This window comes from Aquila chrysaetos, chromosome 1 (assembly GCF_900496995.4).
Source record: "Aquila chrysaetos chrysaetos chromosome 1, bAquChr1.4, whole genome shotgun sequence".
NCBI classification, from domain to species: domain Eukaryota; kingdom Metazoa; phylum Chordata; class Aves; order Accipitriformes; family Accipitridae; genus Aquila; species Aquila chrysaetos.
This window is the reverse complement of record NC_044004.1, coordinates 34140010-34159550: the sequence shown is the minus strand read 5'-3', so window position 1 is coordinate 34159550 and position 19541 is coordinate 34140010. Positions and strand designations below refer to the sequence as shown.

The following is a 19541-nucleotide window of genomic DNA, read 5'->3' as shown; positions in this document are numbered from 1 at the left end:
AAGCCACCTGGGCACAGTCCTGGGCAACCAGTTCTAAGTGGCCCTGCTTGAGCAGGGGGAGGTTGGACCAGATGACCCCCAGAGGTCCCTGCCAACCTCAACCAGTCTGTGATTCTGTAAAGAAAGGGTAGAGAAAATATGACAAAGAAATACCATTTCAGTGCATTGCCATTCCAGGGCAAGAATTCAGGAATGTTGTGTGCTCATGCTATTTCTTGAGCTTAGAGTTTAATGATTTACCATATAAACTAGATGTGTCTCAAATATGCACAAATCTTGTTCTACTTTATGAAAATTTCCTCTTTTAAGTCTACTGAATTATTCTTGTGCCAAGTTAGTGATTAAACACTTGAATTTTGTTTCACTTTCACAGGTTTGCCTTTGTCACAATGTATTTCCTCTGTCCTCAAAATTGTAAATTTTTTTCTGCATACAGTACCACCATGAGTTTAAAGCCTGCACAGTAACTGAACTGTCTTTAAACCTTGTGCTATACTTTTGTCTTTGGAGACAAGAGGCATGTGATTGTAATCTGCCATTTCAAAATTCACTCATAAAATCCAGAGACACTCAAAACAAACTAAAAAAAGAAATCACAGAAGAAACACACTCTTATTTTATTCAAACTTCAGGCATGTTTAGGCTTCACTGTCACTAGATAGTGTAATAATATGGCTATATGCTGTGGGAGACTAACCTCCAAAGGAAGACAATCCTGAATTAAAGATGACCATTGCTCTTCAACTAATTTGAGAAGCCTTGTCTTTGTTTAAGGTAAATAGGATCTCTATAATGCAGCAGATAGCTTATTCAGGATATTTCTAGCTCAATTTTATGACTTACTGTTATTAGCAACTCTGATCTGAAAAAGTGAAGAAAATTTTTGTTCTGGTTCAAGTTTTCCAATCTATTTTTTCTACAGTCCTAATTCCACCTTTGCCATGAGATTTCATTAGGTACTGACTTTAACTGTTTTTTTAAAACATTAATTGTAATTTCCTAAATTTCTTCCTTTCTACATGAAAACTCTTCACAAAGTTAAATACTTCAGGAACAGATTCTGCAGGCTTCCAATTGCAGCAATTGTAAGTATTACCTGTGAGAGGATACTAAAATTTTCAGACAGGTTTATCCCTTTGCACATTGAAAGTACGAAACAGAAAATGCAGAAAAATACAGATGGTTTCTGCAGTTAACTACAAACCTAGGGTATTTACTTCACCTCAGATAAATGTGCTGGTAGAAACGAATTCCACAAGGCCATGAACAGGAACTTTTTTTTTTTTTTCACAGACCAGCTATACTCTAGGCTATACTTATATTTGTAGGGGATGGAGAAATTAGTGGGACGAGTTTCTCGTCCCAGGGACAAGAAATTAGTGGGACAAGAGTTTCTTGTCCCAGGAAAATTAGCAGTGTTTCTCTGAAGAGGAGTAACAAACTGCTACAAGCATGCCAACACTTAAAGTCAGTTAACTTCCAACAACAAACTCTGCATACCATTTTGTAAGCCAGAGGAAAATTTTTCAAAAGACAAATTTACAGACAAGTCCAAACTTTATTTAAAACTACCATTTTGAACAATTTTAAAATTACTAAACAAGTCACAATAAAAAATAAAAAAAAAGATTAAGACAGAAGAAGAACAGTGCAGCAAAACTGAACAGAAGAAGATTCAGTTCCAGCTGTTCCAACTGCCACAGGCAGAAGTGAGCATACCTATCCTAAGAGGCAGTGTGTCAAAATTTTACATTTTTATACACTTCCAGAATTCTGGGAAATTAGTGCTGATCTTCCATATGCATTTGTATACATGGAGTTTATAAATGCAGATATATCTTCAGGTTATTCTCATGCACTTTGACCTCCAAAAGTTTCTGTAAAATAAAAGTATACTCATTATTGTCTAACAGCTACAAGGGATCAAACACAGCTCTTGACCACATTTCAACTCCTTGTAAGTATCCCTTAAAGCACCTTGATGAAATATTTTATCCCCTCCTCTTTTCACAAGCATTCTGAGCCATGGCTTACTTGAACAGCTACAGCCATCCCCCATACACAGATGAATGGCTTAGTTGCTAGCTACCAATTTTGTGTGGCATGGCATTCTTTGCCAGACTGTTCCCACACCAGGCATATGCATCAGTATTCACCAAACTGACATAACAGACTTCTGCTAGCATAGCTATGATAAGCAGAATGGTGATGGGCAGTGACTGAAATGGAAGGGAAGACACACCTTCCTTCACCCTCTATTCTGGAAAATCCTATGCTGTCACTGCAAATGCATTAAAAAAAAAAAAAAAAAAAAGGCATTTTCATCAGCTTATACTGTTTGAGAATTGGAACTAGCTACACTAGCAGAAAACTACTACCATCAGAATACCCAGTTCATGCATTTATATATATGCCATTATATACCCTCCACTGGAAAACTACAAGCCTAACAATAGAAGATAAGCCTCTAATACCATAACTTGTGTCACAATATCAACATTATATTAAAAAAGAGAGAAGTTTTTGACCCGCATTACCATTAAGTTTTTGTAGCTCCATAAATACTGTTTCATGAAAGTGAAATTTTTACTGCTGTCACACACACTGAAAGTTTTTTCTACCTCATGGTATGCTTCATACAAAAAATGATTTTCTTTTCCCTGAAGAGATATTTTACTACTCTGAAAAGTCTCTTGAACTTTTCTATTACAAAAACACTAAGTGGTCTCTCAGCAAATTATATTAAGGATTATTAAATCAGATAATAGCAATTAGAATTTACAGTATTATTAAACCCAAGCTTGTGTAACAAGAAACAAAAATATTATTCCATTTTAATAAGTTTCAAACCCATTACACTACAACATACATTTTACATATGTTAATTTTTATGACTTTATTAGCCACAGAATCTAACAGAAGTATATAAGAAGGGACATGGAAGGCAAAATCTCTTCGTATCAATATATCATTTTCAAATGCATAATAACAAAAAAGAATATTCTTTCAGCACCACGGTAACTGCTTACTTCAGTGATAACAAGATATTTAAATTCTATGCCATTCCAAAGTGTTTTCCCAATAGATATAGAGGATTTAGAAAATAATCTTTACCAGGTTCTTTTAAAGTTTGGGCATCTCCTACTAATTCCTGATCTTGAGCTCCACCTCCATCCAGTAATTCATCAGACAAACTGTTGGTTTGAGCCTCTGTTGCCATTTTCTTCATTAAATCTGCCTTTGTAACAGATAAAGTGAAACTCAAAATTCAGGATAATTCTTATTGCTGTCTAGATTAAGATATTTAGGGTGTGCGCTTCTAAACAACCACCCGACGAACAATAGCAAAATACCTCTGAATATACTGCAAGTTTAAGGGGCAAGTCTTCAACTTTCACAAAGTCATCTTCATCAGATTTTTGACTGACATTTCCAGAACCAGCTTCCTGTTAATAAAAACAGTTGACATTTAAGAGAACAGTGCTAGTTTGTTTTATTTTCACTCCAAAACTAGATTTTTTACTATTGTAATAAAGTACATCCAAAAAAATGCACATATCAAATTTGCAGATGAAAACTGAACAACACTAGAAACTAGAAATAACCCTGAAATCGAAAAAAACCTTCTCATTTCTCTTGGATGTATCTTAACTGAAATATACGCACATATTCATTCACCAACACAGGTGACTCCGTATCAGGGCTGCCAGCCATGGAGCTTTCAGAACTTGCAGCAGATTTGTTTCCTACACACGTATCTAGTGTTTGAGTTTCATTTACTGGTAATGATGAGCTTGATTCTTCTGTTTTCATACTGGCTGTTATAAAGGATTCTGGGGTATTGACTGTTAAAGGTGGTGTATTCTCCATGACATTGAGGTAATGAGGCAACATTGTAGCTTCTTGTTCACCTAAAACCACAAAACTACATTTTAACTAGGTAGAGATAGTAAAAGATTCTGGGCATACAAAAATCCCAGATTATTATTTTTTTACAAATTATGATCCAAAGCTACAAATGAGCAATAAAAGTGAATTATAGTCTCTCAGATCAACACAAAGCTGACTGAAGAAAACCATCAGTTATTTGTACTCTCATACACTTAAGTATCAGCAATTATCACAAGACAGTACATGACTTAAAAATTTCTGACTTGATACAGGTTCTTTTTTAAAAAAAAAAACAAAAACCAAAAACAAAAAACAACTTTCAGAACTATATGACCTACTGTAAAATATTCATTCTATGTATAAGGAGATACAATACAGAACAGTAAATTCCTTAACATTTTGCCACATTCTTTTGACAACACAATCTACTCAATACTGGTTTTAGTCTATGAAAAAAGACCAAGAACAAAACCAGTATTTGCAACAGAAAAACACAGGAAAAGAAGGTGGTAACAACAGTTAGATTAGAGGTAACATTCATACCACCCAGTAGTGTTTGTCTTTTGACAGAAAATGATTTCTCAGTCCATAATCACTTACAACACAGCATTACTCACAGAAAGAAATCTTTAAAATATAAAGTGATTTCAAATGCTAGTAAACAGTAGTAGCAGAAAAAGCAAGTACTTACTAAATCTAAATATCAAAATACTGTAACAGACAAATTAACTCTGCTACAGTTGTGTGCCAAGGGCTGCAACAATCAACTGAAATTCATGCTATTGTCAAGCATCAAAACCACATCCACCTGGGTAAGATTATTCCAGGTTTCCTCATTAAAAGGTTTGCTGTGTCTATATTAACACAGATATGTCTAGTCAATTGATATGGTTCCATGAAAAAAAAAAAAAAAAAACAAAACAGCCCAGTAAACTTTTGCAAATTTGATCATCTTCCTCTTAATTTCATATAGGACTGGCACTGTCCAAGATAATTCTCACAGCATGGAAATTCATATACAAGTGTTAATCTCTCAGTTACTGCATACGGGGCTTACCTTTAACAGATTCTTGTTCTGATGACAAAATCTCACTGCTTTTTGTCTTACTCAATTCTTGGTTTGAATTCTATTGGGGAACATGAAAACAAGTTAGAACAAATTCTACTATCACCTTCACAGCTTATTGGCTAATTTACTCTTCCTTGCTAACTAGAAACACACTGTACACTTGCTCCATGTTTCTGTCTTTTCACGAGTTTGAAATAAAGACAGCAAGTTCTACTCGCTATTCATCAGCCAGTCAACAACACTTTAAAAAACTATTAACACTGATACGTGTTTTATCTGCATATTTCATTTTCTTTTCACTATAGTAGTTCCCAGGTAAACTCTTTGGTTCCACTGAAAAGATCTGTTGTTCAAGCCTTTGAAGTAAAATGTTCCAGTTACATCCTTGCCTAATGTTAATAGCTGTTGAATAAACCAAAGTTTCAAAAGATTCAGAAGTTAATCTTATTTACTGAAATGTAAAGAACTGACAAGTCTCCAGAACCAGCTCACTATATTGGGTCTGCATAGCAAGGTTTTGGTAGCGGGAGGCCTACAGGGGTGGCTTCTGTGAGAAGCTGCTAGAAGCTTCCCCCACATCCAACAAGAGCCAATGCCAGCCGGCTCCAAGATGGACCTGCCGCTGGCCAAGGCCGAGCCCATCAGGGACAGTGGTAGCGCCTCTAAGGTAACGTATTTAAGAAGGGGAAAAAAGCTGCTGAGGCACAGAAACTGCAGCCGGAGAGAGGAGTGAGAACATGTAAGAGAAACAACCCTGCGGACCCCAAGGTCAGTGAAGAAGGAGGGGGAGGAGGTGCTCCAGGCGCCGGAGCAGAGATTCCCCTTCTTCCGTGGTGAAGACCGTGGTGAGGCAGGCTGTCCCCTGCAGCCCAGGGAGGTCCATGGTGGAGCAGATATCCACCTGCAGCCCAGGGAGGACCCTGCGCTGGAGCAGGTGGATGCCTGAAGGAGGCTGTGACCCTGTGGGAAGCCCGCACTGGAGCAGGCTCCTAGCAGGACCTGTGGCCCTGTGAAGAGAGGAGCCCACGCTGGAGCAGGTTTGCTGGCAGGACTTAACCCCGTGGGGGACCCACACTGGAGCAGTCTGTGCCTAAAGGACTGCAGCCCGTGGGAAGGGACCCATGCTGGAGCAGTCTGTGCCTGAAGAACTGCAGCCTGTGGGAAGGACTCTGGAGAAGTTCACAGAGGACTCTCCCGTGGGAGGGACCCCACACTGGAGGAGTGTGAGGAGTCCTGCCCCTGAGGAGGAAGGAGCAGCAGAGACAACTTGTGATCAACTGACAGCAACCTCCATTCCCCATCCCCCTGCACTGCTGGCAGGGAGGAGGTAGAGAATTCGGGAGTGAAGCTGTGCCCTGGAAGAAGAGGGGGGTGGGGGGAAGGTGTTTTGAGATTTGGGTTTATTTCTCATTACCCTACTGTGGTTTGATTGGCAAAGAATTAATTTTCCCCAAGTCGGGTCTGTTTTGCCCATAATGGTAATTGGTTGAGTGATCTCCCTGTCCTTATGTCAACTCATGAGCCTTTTGTTATATTTTCTCTCCCCTGTCCAGTTGAGGAGGGGGAGTGATAGAGCAGCTGTGTGGTGCTTAGTTGCTGGCTGGGGTTAAACCACAACAGTCACACACATCCAAATGTTTTTAAGGAAACTAACAGCGAAATGACAATATCAGCCAATAACATTTCACCATTATTCTAGAAAAAATCATTATACAATAAAGAGGAAAGACAAATCAAAGACACGCTAGAATACAAGAGTCAATGGCCTCTGCAAAGGTAAAGCCCAATTAGAACTTGATGTCAGCAAACAGAGGAAGAACCAGTTAACAGTTTAAAACATGATGCTTATTTGAAAGTTTATCTTTTCTACTGCAGCTTAACATTTTCTCTCTCTAACATCAGATTTAAACATTAGTTTTGTCTATTTTGGCATCAGCTATGCCAATAATAAATTCAGGTGGGGAATGCTACATTTTGCATGTAGCAGCTATTGCTTTCATGTAATTTCTTGTATCATTCTTCTATTTTCATTAGTATGAAAACAGCACAACAAGAAAAACTGAGGTACATACAGATATGTACTGAAAAGCTGTGCACTGGCTTAGGTTTGCTCTGCATTTACAGCTTTGGTGATACCTGTTCATTTTCAGTTGTTGTTTCACTGCTGGCTTGTAGTGATGTCTGCACATCAACAGGTCCTTCCTCAAATTCTATTTCTTCATCTTCATTCTCATCTTCTCCACTGCCATAGTTAGTCAGAGCTTGGGTTTCTGCTTTTGACAAACCTGAAGGCAAATCAATGTAAAACCACCTTCATATTGGATTTACATATTGATAGAGCCCGACAGAGTAAAAGTCAGGCTGCAAAATCCAAGACCCTCTTGGGAATTTACTGCAATGATCAGTCACAACTCTTACTTCAAAACATTCTTTGAAATTAAGATACAGTGATGACTTAACTTTATAAGATTCATATGCTCCACATAAGCTATATTATGAACAAACACCACTGTGCTGGTGTGAAATATCTAAGTTATTAAACAGGTTGGTGTGAAGAATGTAAATATAGGGGAAACCAAGCCATGAGCAGTTGGTGTAAGGGAACAAACAGGACAAAAAAATTATTAAAAATATGCGAGCTTAAGTAGAAGCACATTAAAAAAAAATCATCATTTAAATGAAAAACTGCATAAAATTTCAGCAGCTTTCACATCATTCAGGTTAGATGTTGAGAAACTTCAAGTTTAGCTGAGACAGGTTATGTAACTTAAACAATGAATCTGATTCTAACGTGTTTTTACAGATCTACTGATTACAAAGAGAAAAAGCTCCTCTAATTGGAATGTTTAACCCTTGACAAAATACTAGTAAATACATACTGGAAAATTTTCACTGGAAAAGACCTGACTAGAAAATATGTGAGAGACGGTGTTACACAGCAGTACTTCATGCAAATCCTGTTGTAAAATTAGTTGGTCAAAACTACAGTGAAAGCATTTAATAATGAGCTATATAAAAATCACTTACTTATTGCCAGTGGACCGCTTTCACTTTCCTCATCTTCCTCTTGATCAGACACATCAGACCTAATACCTTCAGGAACTCCATTACCATCATACATTTCTGAGTCCTGTACTTGTTTAACAGTCTCAGTCTCATCCTTGTCCTAGGAAAACAAGGAATATTGTATTCATGTTTGTTTATCTGAAGATTAAGTTTTAATTTCTGCATCAAGAAGTCACCTTTGTTTCTCAAAAACAAACAAATCTACAGACTAAAAATTAATGTTTAAGCAGTTCTTAAGGCCTTGCAATGAATACTGCAAAGCTAATCCTGAAACAGAGCATCAGAACCTACTATAAGAGATCATGCACTGTTCAGACATAGCTATCAAGGACATAGTAACTGAGTATTTCATTATCTGAAAAGGTTCACTGATCAGCATGCTAGCTTAAAAAAATTTTCTTTAAATTAGATTGTCATTATCAAGAGGAAGAAAGACACACCTGCATTATTACATTCTAGTGACTTCCCTGCTTCTCCTAGATGATCTCTAGTAAAAATTAGGAATATTCCTAACTGCAGGTTCTCATTTCTTTAGCAATAGCTTCTCAGCAGTTTCTCTGCTGAATGATTTGCTAAATACCTTGAGTGAGAAAATTCTCTTCAGCCTATAGGAACCCCAAGTAAAGCCCTGAGTTTGGCTCCAAATCTTGAAAGTACTTTTCTGCACTACAGCAACCATAACAAGTGATATACAGCTTCCCACTCTTACTTCCAAAGCAGTGTGACAGAAGCTCTACGCCCTAGAAGAAAGCACTGACTCTATGCCCATACATGCCTACACATATGCCTATGCCCGTTTAGTAAAGCATTCAACATTCTAGTTAGCGCATTACCTATATCTTTCTCTTGGCTGGAAAAAGCTGAACATTCCAGCAGAAAATACAAAACTTCATATACAACCTCTCTCCCCAAACAATGATTTTAGTGGTTTTTCAAAACAAACTTAAAGAGAAAAGGGAAAACCTTTGGGCACTAACATTTAATACTTGGAGCACACACAGACTTTGACCCTGAGGACCTCAAGTACCATGTCTCCCAACTCAGAACATCTGCCTTCTCCTTAAGATGAAAAGTAAACCAACTTATTCGATACCATTAAAAAAAGAAAATGTTAATTGCTAACAAGGACAGCTTAACTATTTTTATTTAATTCTTCAATGAATGACTACAATGCTGGGCTGAGAATACAGGCAAGAGCCCCAGACCAAATCCCACAATAAACACCTTCAGAACAGGTCTTTTCTTTTTTCTTTAAAATACAGAAAATTAATACTAAAAGGAAAAGCAAGATCCTACCCTAAAGTTGCTTAGCGAGTATCACAAATTATTCCATTTCAGTTGCATAGCATTCAACATAAACTTTGCTCTTTTTAGACTTTCAAATTGTCAGTCCTAAAGCAAAGCTCATTCCACATGAAGGTCACCAACAATAAATAGAAAAGCATCTTTAATACTATCTTTGTTGATCTGAATGCACTTCTTGAAAGGTTAACAAGATAATATTTTGTAAGAAATACATCAAATAGTCTTTATGCTGGTAATGGTTCTGCAGCAGAAACAGGAATAAAAACAATAGCAACCAAGGAACTGGTACCCAAGTCATGTTTACTGAATACATATAACAAAGACTTATTGATGAAGGCAGATTTTTTGGTAGTCATTTCCCAGACCATCAATTCAAATTAAAAAGGGAAATTATAATTTACTTTGTTACTTTGATAAAGTAAATCACTGAAAATAACAGAAAGGAGATAAACCCCATGATGTTTAATAAATTTACAAACACTAGGAAATGGGCTGCTTACAGATATTGGATTTATATGACAGAAAACAGTTAGAATAAGTGAACTGTGAAATTATCTGAGGAATAAAGACAGTTGAGAAGCATAAACATACTTTGTCCTCATCGACATCTTCAGCAGATGAACAAACATCCACCTGGAGACCTTTTTTTGCCTAGAAGAAACACAAACTGTCTTCAATTCTAAACTGAAATAACTGAAATACTGAACCAAACTAGGGCTTCATGAAAGCCTGGCTGAAATGCCAATCTCACCAAGAATTGCTATCTCAAAATGGCAGTAAGTCACAGGGACTTCTATACTACAAGAGATGTTTACGCAGATGTCTTCAAAATTTTAGAGTTGCAAAACTTTACAAAAAACTGTGCTAGCCCTTTTTATTTAAACAATTATGTTTACATGGGCTAATTCTCCAGTCTGTGGTTGAATCATATTTAACATATAGAATTAGATATACCAGCTCTGGTCAAGACAGAGCGCTGTGTCTTTCAGCATGGAATCTAAACCCATTTAGCCTACTGGCCTCAAGTCAGCCGCAAAATCGAGCAAGAGCAGATGTGCCTGCATCAGGATCGCAGTCGAAAGCTGTGAGAAGACCATATAGAGATAATTGTGCAAGACTCTACAAAGTAACCAGGACCTAACAGTTCTGGCTCATCTCTGGCTCTGTTGAATCTGAAGTGCTGCCACAGCAACAAGGCAAACATTGACCTTAACCTTAATTCTCTGTCTTCCAGGAGAGAAGGAATGCCAGATCTAAGTTGGCTCCATGCATTCTCATAGCAGTGTATGAACCAGTCCTTTATGTAACAAAGATCCAATGAGCAACTTCAGATAAAATAGGAAGTCATGTTCAAATCCTTCTGGATTCAGAGTGTTTCTCTGCCCTCTTTACAAGGCACTCCGCAGTCTCTCTCATACTAGCCATATTACTGGTATATCTAAGTTGAACTATCTTGAAATATAGCTGATGATATGCTTAAAACTGCTTATAGGATGTTATGACAGATTCACAAAATATCTTACGTTGACATTTTAAAATGAGTTAAGGGTTTGCTTTGGTATTTGTGTTTCTAAAAGAAAGCTGAAAGGACACTGAAGTTGTAACTATACTATACAAGAAGAAACACTGAGATAGATTCCTGACTGATTTAAGTATATGAACATGATGTGTTTTAGTGTTTGTTTTGTAAGCAGTTCATATAACTAAAAAAAGCTACATTCCTAAAAACTGCAATACTAAAATTAAAAACGGTGATGCAATGTCTTTAATAATTTAAGTGGTGCGAAAACCAACCAAAACTTGCTTTGTTAGAGCAGAATACGTGCTACAGTCTCAAATATTTCTGAAAAGTTTATATATAATTTTACACTCCAAGTCTAGAGAGTGATACTTTCTATATATGCCAACAATCCAACTATTTGATGACTTCATAGGACTTATTCAAGTCAGGTAAAGATGGTGCCTAAATAAGCTACTGCAAGGAAAGCTGACCCCCATATGTCAAAATATTTAGCTGGGATAGAGTTAATTTTCTTCATAGTAGCTTGTATGTGGCTATGTTTTGGATTTGTGCTGAAAACAGTGTTAGTAACACAGGGATGCTTTCATTATTGCTGAGCAGTGCTTACACAGCGCCAAGGCCTTTTCTGCTCCTCACACTGCCCCACCAGCGAGTAGGCTAGGGGGTACAAGAAGTTGGGAAGGGACACAGCTGGGACAGCTGACCCCAACTGACGAAAGGGATATTCCAGACCATACGATGTCATGCTCAGCCTATAAAGTTGGGGGAAGAAGAAGGAAGGGGGTAACGTTCAGAGTGATGGTGTTTGTCTTCCCAAGTAACACATGATGGAGCCCTGCTTTCCTGGAGATGGCTGAACATTTCCCTGCCAATGGGAAGTAGCGAGTGAATTCCTTGGTTTGCTTTGCTTGCACACACAGCTTTTGCTTTACCTATTAAACTGTCTTTATCTCAACCCACAAGTTTTCTCACTTTTACCCTTCCAGTTCTCTCCCCCATCCCACCAGGGGGGGAGTGAGGAAGTGGCTGAGGTGCTTAGCTGCCTACTGGGGTTAAGCCACAACAACTACTCAATGGCCCCAGATATTAATACTAATTTAACACTTCACTATTCCTTCCTAGATGCACATATAACCATTAAAACACATTTCCTCTGAATAACCAACAACAAACTCTACAAAATTAGATATCTGTAACAGACACTCATCTATAACACAGGACATCTCCCTTACTGAGGAAAACTAGTTCATGCTTCTATACAAGCAATACTGTGATTACACAGCAGTAATTTGTAAAAAAATCATATATGACATATGAACTAAGGTAATCAAAGTAGTTTAGGAATACAGATATTTAGGAAACTCAGAAAACCTACATTTTTCAAAAATATAATAAAACAAACCTCTTTAGCATAAGACTGTATCACTTCAGTAGTTTCTATTTTTCTTTTACATCTCTGCTTTACAGAAATACTGTTGTTGTCCAAGTCTTGCATGAGTTTAAAAAAGGCTAATTCATTAAATAATACTTCAGAGATCTCCACAAGAAGATCCTCCCCACAGTCTTTTAATTTTCTACCAGCAAATTTCGCCAGTGAATCCTGTGAAGAGAAATAATTCTTCAGTTTTTGAAACAGGCTTTCAAACTTCAAAGACTAAATATTTTCATATTTCTAATAACTCAAAATTAGTTCAGTATATAATAGCTTGTACCTTTTTTAAAATATGGTTTAGTGTCTTAAACAGGTTTTAATTAGAATCTCTAGTCATAACAGAACTTATCAAGTTACTGATTTAAGCTCTATGCTTAAAAAAAAAAAAAGGAGCCTATTGATTTTCAGGAATTTACACAAAATGTCCACAAAGAACATCACCAGAGCTCTCCTTCAAAACAGCCACAGGCAAGAGATACACCTCTCACTATCTGGCAGTTCCAAAAAAGAAGTTCCATGCATGGTAAAGTTTTAATTTTAGGAAACAAGGCTCATTGCTCTATCAAAGCTGAAGGAGAACAGCAGCTATGCTATTGAAGTTTTAAGTTATAACTTCAGGGAAGCTGGTTTATCTGTTGCTCATTATCCAAGTTCTAATAGTGTTGCAAAACAAGTGAAAAACTACTAACCTGAAGTATACTGCCAAGCTGCTTATGAAAGAACTTCACAAATTCTTTACTTTCATCATTCTGTTGTGTTAGAGTCAAGACCATACGTCTTACTGATGTCAATAATTGAGAAGAACATACTTCATCCATGTGTTCCTAAACAAGTATCACAGAATGAGCTTAGTTACCACTTTAAAAAACAAACAAACAAAAAAAATTAGCCATCAACTCAAATACCAAAATTAATTTATAAAAAAATCACCTGTCTACTAAAGGAACAGCACTCCATGAACAGGTCCTAACCCATCTCGCAAAACAAACTAGCTGGAACACAGTTATAGCAGATAGCATACTTCATTAATGACTGATCGGCCATGACACACAAAGCTTTATCTCACTTTTCCAACACATTAGTACATGCCATCTTTTAAACATTTGGAGAAACGAAGAATCTTCGTATATTGTGGTTGTGTACTCAAGTGTATTAAAGTGTACATTAAGATATCTACTGCTGTAAGCTTCCTTAGAATTGCAAACAAAACAGAAGTCTTCAGGCACTGAGACTGTGGCATGTCAACAATATACAGTTTTTAAACTTAGTATCAACCAAGTACCTTATTAAACAAACCTAAGCTTATAAACTGCACATACTATAAAAGGGAACAGGGAGATGACTTAAGCATCTTACAACTTAATCTTCTCTGCTCTTTAACCTTGCAAAGAATGAACTTTGACTATTTCTCCTTCTTTAAAGTACATTTCTCTGTATTCACAGAAGTTTACAAGCTCTCAACAACTTCAAAGATATTTGTAAATAGGAGAAAATGCTAAAAATCAACTTACAGAGCTAGTCTTCAAAAATATCTCGTTACATTGTACTTCTGAAATATTTGCTGCCTTTTAGCAAAGAGAACTGAGATAATTTTAATTAAAACTGATAGATACGTTCTCAAACATTTCTATTGGATTTGGTCAGCTCCAGATAAAATCTCTCTTCTTCTTGATGTCAAGTCCACCAGCCCTGTGCAATCTAGAAACCTTACCATTTCTTTCTCCTATTAAAAACTCCACTGAATCTTTCTGTTGGAGTATTTAATTCTTACTTCATCCTCAGCAACGTCTGCAACTTAACACATTTATTGGCAGCTGTTGCTAAGATGCAAGTTACCAATTTTAAATAATGTTCTTCTACGCAGTTATGCAGGTCCTTTTCCTATTCTTCTAATTCACACATTATTGAAAAGATTTCTTACCTTCAGAAAAGGAATGACCTCTTTCATGATTGCTTTAATCTGCCGGTCAAGCTGCTGAGTATCTATACGAGGACATGGAACAGCAGAAACTTCACTTGACTGTGGCACAGGAAGACATTCACTGGTACCTAGACCTCATTAAAAAAAAACCGCACATTTAAGTCATTCAACATTACTGTTAAAGAAATACCAATTTGTTTTCAATATAAATGAAGAGGAAAGGAATTCAGCCAATTAAATGATTCTTGATAGTTAGAATAATTATTTTCTAAAACTAAGCAAAATATGTATATATGTGCATACCTTCTAATTTAGCAGCAGAAGCAACCTGAAAATTACTAGAGCAGCCCTCAGAGTCAAGGGTACTTTCAGCTTCAATTTTCATACGCTCATATTCCCTCATCCTAGCCAAAGCTTGATCTAAGTGAATCACTGTGTTGCCTATATTTAGAATAAAAACACCTTTTAATCTAAATAAAAAGTTTTCAATTGATAGACAAGTAAACAATGATAAAAATGAAATCAAAGCCACAAGTTTTGAAATCTACATATAACTGTAGTTGAATTATAATATTTTGTTGCACGCTTTGATCAACTCAAAGTGTTTCACAAGTGGCTAATTTCTCCAAGTGTTGTTTTACAAAACATGTGATTACACACTAAAAATCAAAGAATAGTATACTATTTAAGTGTAAACAATCACAGGCATTTTAGGAAGGAGTAAAAACATTTCAAATCACATCATTCCTACCAAGGTCATCAGTGGCAAAGGGTTCAAAATTTGAAGATGTAGACATAGTACTCCCATTGTCTGCATCATTTTGTTCACAATCTTGACATGCTTCTGTAGAAAAGTTCTTGCCAAAAGTTTCCTAAAAAACACCAAACTGAATACAAAGCAGGAATGCACCATCCTCTCACAGATGTGTCAACAAGCCAGCAATTCTTTTCAGTCACATGCTGTGCTATCAAGACTTGTCACCAGGCTGCCTGACTGGGGAATAACCTTACTTTAAGGATAGAAATCCAGGTGATTCTACCATGTTTGTTTCAAATACTTCAACTATAGAACATGTAAGAAACTGTACAAAGGCATCAGTGACTCCTTAAATACAAAAAAGCAACATTTTTAGGGGAATCTTGTCATCAGTACTTGCCCTGACATTACTCACAAGAGGATTTTGGCTCTTTTTTAATATCATTTTCCAGATTTATGCCCCTCTCCATGTTCTATTCCTCCCTGACACATCACTCGTTTCCAGCATCAAGAATCCTACGGTATTTAATCACTTTGCATTAAGATTATCTTGCATTTCTTTGTTTAGAAAAGCTGTGTAAGTTGATATTAATTTTAGAAAAATTCAATTGCTAGTATGAATATTTCAGTACACAAGCATGCATATAAATTGAAAAGATACGACAAGCTGACAGTAAACTAGCTTCTGAACTCAAAAACTTACATCATCTGTAGAAGCAAGGCTTTCACTGGGAGTGAGTTCAGAATTTGATGCCATCCATGTTGCAGAATTCAGTGATTTTGTGCACTTCCCTTTTTCATTGTTCTCAGAGAGGTGTCTGGTCACTATATCCTGGAAAAGACAACAAATCTATACTGTAAAAAAGGATCTAAGATTTGTTCGATTCATACACAGGATCAAAAATTTTGTGCATACCTGTAAAGCATATAGAGCTCTTTGCCTCAGGTAATCTGTATTTAGCAGCTGAAGCTCATGGAAAAGTTCAATAAGAAAGTGGGGACGAGACTCATTTTGAGAAATAAGAGTTGCCACTTCAGAATAAATTGTGTCTCGCAAAGCTTCAAACATAGAAAGATCACTACCAGTTTCTGTAGAAAAAAAAAAAGGAACTCATTAAGCCCTTGACATGCACGTTACAGGTGCACAAATTGTACCTCTATTATTGTAGATTCCATTATATAGTTGCTTTCTTAAATTTTACTCCTTTCCTGAAGGGCAACAAAGATTTAAACATTCTGAAATAATACTTAATGCAATCCTTCATATACAAAATAAAATTTAAAGCACTCATTGGAATAATTTTCTTTACAATTCTGAACAATACCTTCAGAAAGTATTCTTTCTTAAAGAGAATATCGCACACACAACACTGTTGCTTTCAGAATAGGTATTCAACACTGAAAATGGAGTTTTAAGATATTTCAAGTGAGACAGCCAAAGGTCTCAAGTTTATGTAATACCAGTAGTCCACGCTTTTGCCACACAAGCAACAACATTAAGAAAGCTCTAGACTGAATTCAAGAAAGCCACTCCTTCCCACGCCTCCCACACAAGCATAAATCTTACACTCTCATACATGTCTAATATCACTTCTGAGGCTCACATAAAACCTCCTACCCTTAAGCCCTAATACATACATATGAGAAGACAATGTGTTCCCTAATAAGTCTCCCATTCCTTTGAAAATTAAGGACTATCCTTGCATCACAACAGTTAAATCATTACATACATACTTTGGCAAGTGTTGAATGGAAAAAAAGTTAAATTTGGAAAACCCAGCTTAGTTTAACAGATGCATATTTGTTAGTATACAAGTTAATGAAGTTATTAGAATATAGAGCAAATGTTACTGTGCAATTTGATTATCTGCAAATAGTTTACCAGTCTTTTTAAGCATAGAGGCAAACTTTTTCAACCTTTAATAAGACACCAGAAATCGCTTCCCTTCCCCATTAATAAAATGCAACAGTAGCTTTTAAATGTATTAAAAATGCCTACTGAAATTATTTTTTTGTTGCAGTATCTACCTGCGTATTTTCTATTTGTAATTGTGACTAACCGAGAACATAAGCACATTCTCCTCGATTATAATTCAAAGTAGTTTGTATCATTGCATTTCATGCAAATTACAAGTAACTTCTCTGGCCTTGTTCATAGAGAAGGTGGTGCAATAGTACTAATTTTGAACATCTGCTAAACAGTCTGAGTTATAGGACCCAAGCTAAAGAAAAAAAAAAAGTAATAGGACATTGTTGAAGCTAAGCAGTGAATGCATTACCTGGCGCTTCAATGCATGCATTTCTGTTAGACTGCTGCAGAATTCTCCTAGCATGCGCTGTAGGAAAGTGGGGATAGACAGTGATAAACACAAAAATGCGCACCAGAAATAAAGACAGGGTCTATACAAAACAGCAGGAGGAAGACTGCTTAGTCATCCAAACCACATCAAAGCTGCTTATTGTGAAAACTTAACTGTAGAAGTTCATTTCGTATACCAATAAACAGCTCTTAGCGTGGACACAGCTACATTGACAAAGCTGTACATTGTGCTACAATGACTAAAATTTCTGCATCTTTCAAACAAAACAAAGATACTGGCAGAACCTAAAAAGACACAGAAGAGAATATTTTTATGATCTAGACGCAAGAAAAGCAGTGCAGATGGCAAAAATGTAAGGGTTTATGTGATGTTATAAGATTGAATTTGAATGATATTTGATAGAGCTCCTTTAAGCATGAATAGAAAGAAAACATGTATGCAGTATATGATGCAGTTTAAATGCTAAACAAGTTTCATCTGTTGTGCAGTTACTTTCCATAAAAACACCAACTGGTGAGGTTTCTGGTTGACTAGGTTTTTGTTTTACAGTAACAGGTTTGTTTCTAAATTATTGTAATCAAGTACCTAATCTACAGAAAACACCCAAAAGCAAGCAATACCCAACTTTTTACACACTTTTATGTTTACAGCATCCTTAGAAATTAAAAAGCAAAATCCACATGCTAAATATAGAGTATTGTCTTCTTGTCATAATACACTGCTTTTAAATAATACACCAGCCGCTAAGTGTGGAGGTCCTTTACTCAGAGAAGTTCACAAAATTATTACTGACATTCAGAAAAGAATACCTGAAGACATTTCTGTAGATCTACTGTATTTAATTATTTTTTCCAATTGTTCCCGATTCCTTTTGCTGAACACCTTTGCATTAACAACCTCTTCAGAGTGTCTGCTTTTATTGCTCTTGCAGGGTTCACACACACTAGAAGCACTTGCACTTTCATAACCTAATGGGAGGGAATGAAAAAGAAGAAATTAAAAAAAAAAATAGTTTACAAAATGTTTTATTACTTTTAAAAATTTGTTCAAGGGCAATTTCAAACACGCAAAACACCAATGAAGTTTCCTAGCCAAAAATTTTCCTCTGTACACTGAAGCCATACAGTAGCACTAAATCCTCAGTGACTGCAACAGTAGTATACATGCTGGTACTGTCCCTCTCTTCTCATTCAGTATTTTACTGAAGCACATCTTTCAGCAAGTCATCCAGTTTGAACATGAAGACATAATGAAAAGGAAGATCCTCCTGGTACCTTATTCCAAATCTTAGTGTATCTGCATCCACTATCCATTCAAATCATGATGTCCTAATCAGTTATGCTTTTTATTTACTGAAATACTAAAAAAACCTTATGTAGTTATGTAAAATGAATTCATATTTCAATAACTTATTTTCATTCTTACAGGTACCATTCATGGAGAGTAAATTCTCGGGAATGTAATGATTATAATCCAAGTTGAGTTTGCCATGGTATCTAAGATTACTTTACAACCTACCAGTATTTTTAATTCTGCCTTTTAGCTGAGAAGAACTCTTCCTCTTGTTCTTCGATTTGGGTGTTTTATCTTTTGATGCCAAACTTGCTTGCGCTGATGCTTTTCTAGATTTAAATGTCTTTGTCACAGTAGTTGGGTCTACAGGATCAGGCATGCTACTAAAACTCTCCAAAGACTCTTCATCAAACTCTCTTCTCCTGCTCATATCAGACTGATTTTTATGACCAGAAGCAATGTTTTGTACTGAAACTGCAAAACCTGATTTCAGCTGAGACTGATCATCTTTTTTCAGTTCCTGGGTATCATTAAGCCAAGTTGATCTTTTTTCCATTTCTTCTTCAGGTTGTCTATGACTCCTTCTGTCAGAAAGACAGACAGACAGACCACAATATATCATAACCTAGTCTCTCAGATAGAAACAGCATGTATTACCAGGCAAAACAGCTTTATCCATAATGCTAGTTATCTGCCCTAGCTACTTAGTCATCAACTGAACATTGGGAAAAAAAAAAAAAAAATCTAGTGAGAACCCTTCCAAATGGAAAACGGAAGACATCTGAAGAAATTCACATTTATCACCAATTTCAACCTGAATACACTTATGCATATATTGCTACATTTAAATAGTACTATAGGACAAAACTTTTAAAACATTCATTACAATCTACTGTAGCACAGAAAATAAACATTCACTGAAATTACATCCTCTAGTTTTTCAAACAGTTTCAAAAAACATGGA

The 19541-nt window shown here is 36.3% G+C and overlaps 1 protein-coding gene across 21 annotated transcripts in view; it reads right to left on the bottom strand.

Annotated features, from left to right (window-relative positions):
- Window positions 1-593: 593 nt before the first annotated feature.
- PCM1 (pericentriolar material 1) overlaps window positions 594-19541 on the bottom strand; it is a 47943-nt gene continuing 28995 nt past the window's right edge. For 8 of the 21 annotated variants that reach the window (XM_041126796.1, XM_041126811.1, XM_030012197.2 and 5 more), the window contains 18 exons: window positions 18803-19161; window positions 18094-18252; window positions 17243-17299; window positions 15880-16052; window positions 15667-15795; window positions 14958-15078; window positions 14510-14647; window positions 14207-14340; window positions 12975-13109; window positions 12256-12453; window positions 9923-9982; window positions 7988-8126; window positions 7097-7245; window positions 4949-5018; window positions 3667-3911; window positions 3354-3446; window positions 3115-3238; window positions 594-1877 (listed from right to left, as the gene is read on the bottom strand). In XM_041126796.1, the coding sequence (XP_040982730.1) occupies window positions 1852-1877; window positions 3115-3238; window positions 3354-3446; window positions 3667-3911; window positions 4949-5018; window positions 7097-7245; window positions 7988-8126; window positions 9923-9982; window positions 12256-12453; window positions 12975-13109; window positions 14207-14340; window positions 14510-14647; window positions 14958-15078; window positions 15667-15795; window positions 15880-16052; window positions 17243-17299; window positions 18094-18252; window positions 18803-19161 (2509 nt within the window). In that variant the 3' untranslated portion in view covers window positions 594-1851. The remainder of the gene's footprint in view (window positions 1878-3114; window positions 3239-3353; window positions 3447-3666; window positions 3912-4948; window positions 5019-7096; window positions 7246-7987; window positions 8127-9922; window positions 9983-12255; window positions 12454-12974; window positions 13110-14206; window positions 14341-14509; window positions 14648-14957; window positions 15079-15666; window positions 15796-15879; window positions 16053-17242; window positions 17300-18093; window positions 18253-18802; window positions 19162-19541) is intronic. The other 13 variants (XM_030012233.2, XM_030012317.2, XM_030012264.2 and 10 more) reach the window with 10 other exon arrangements.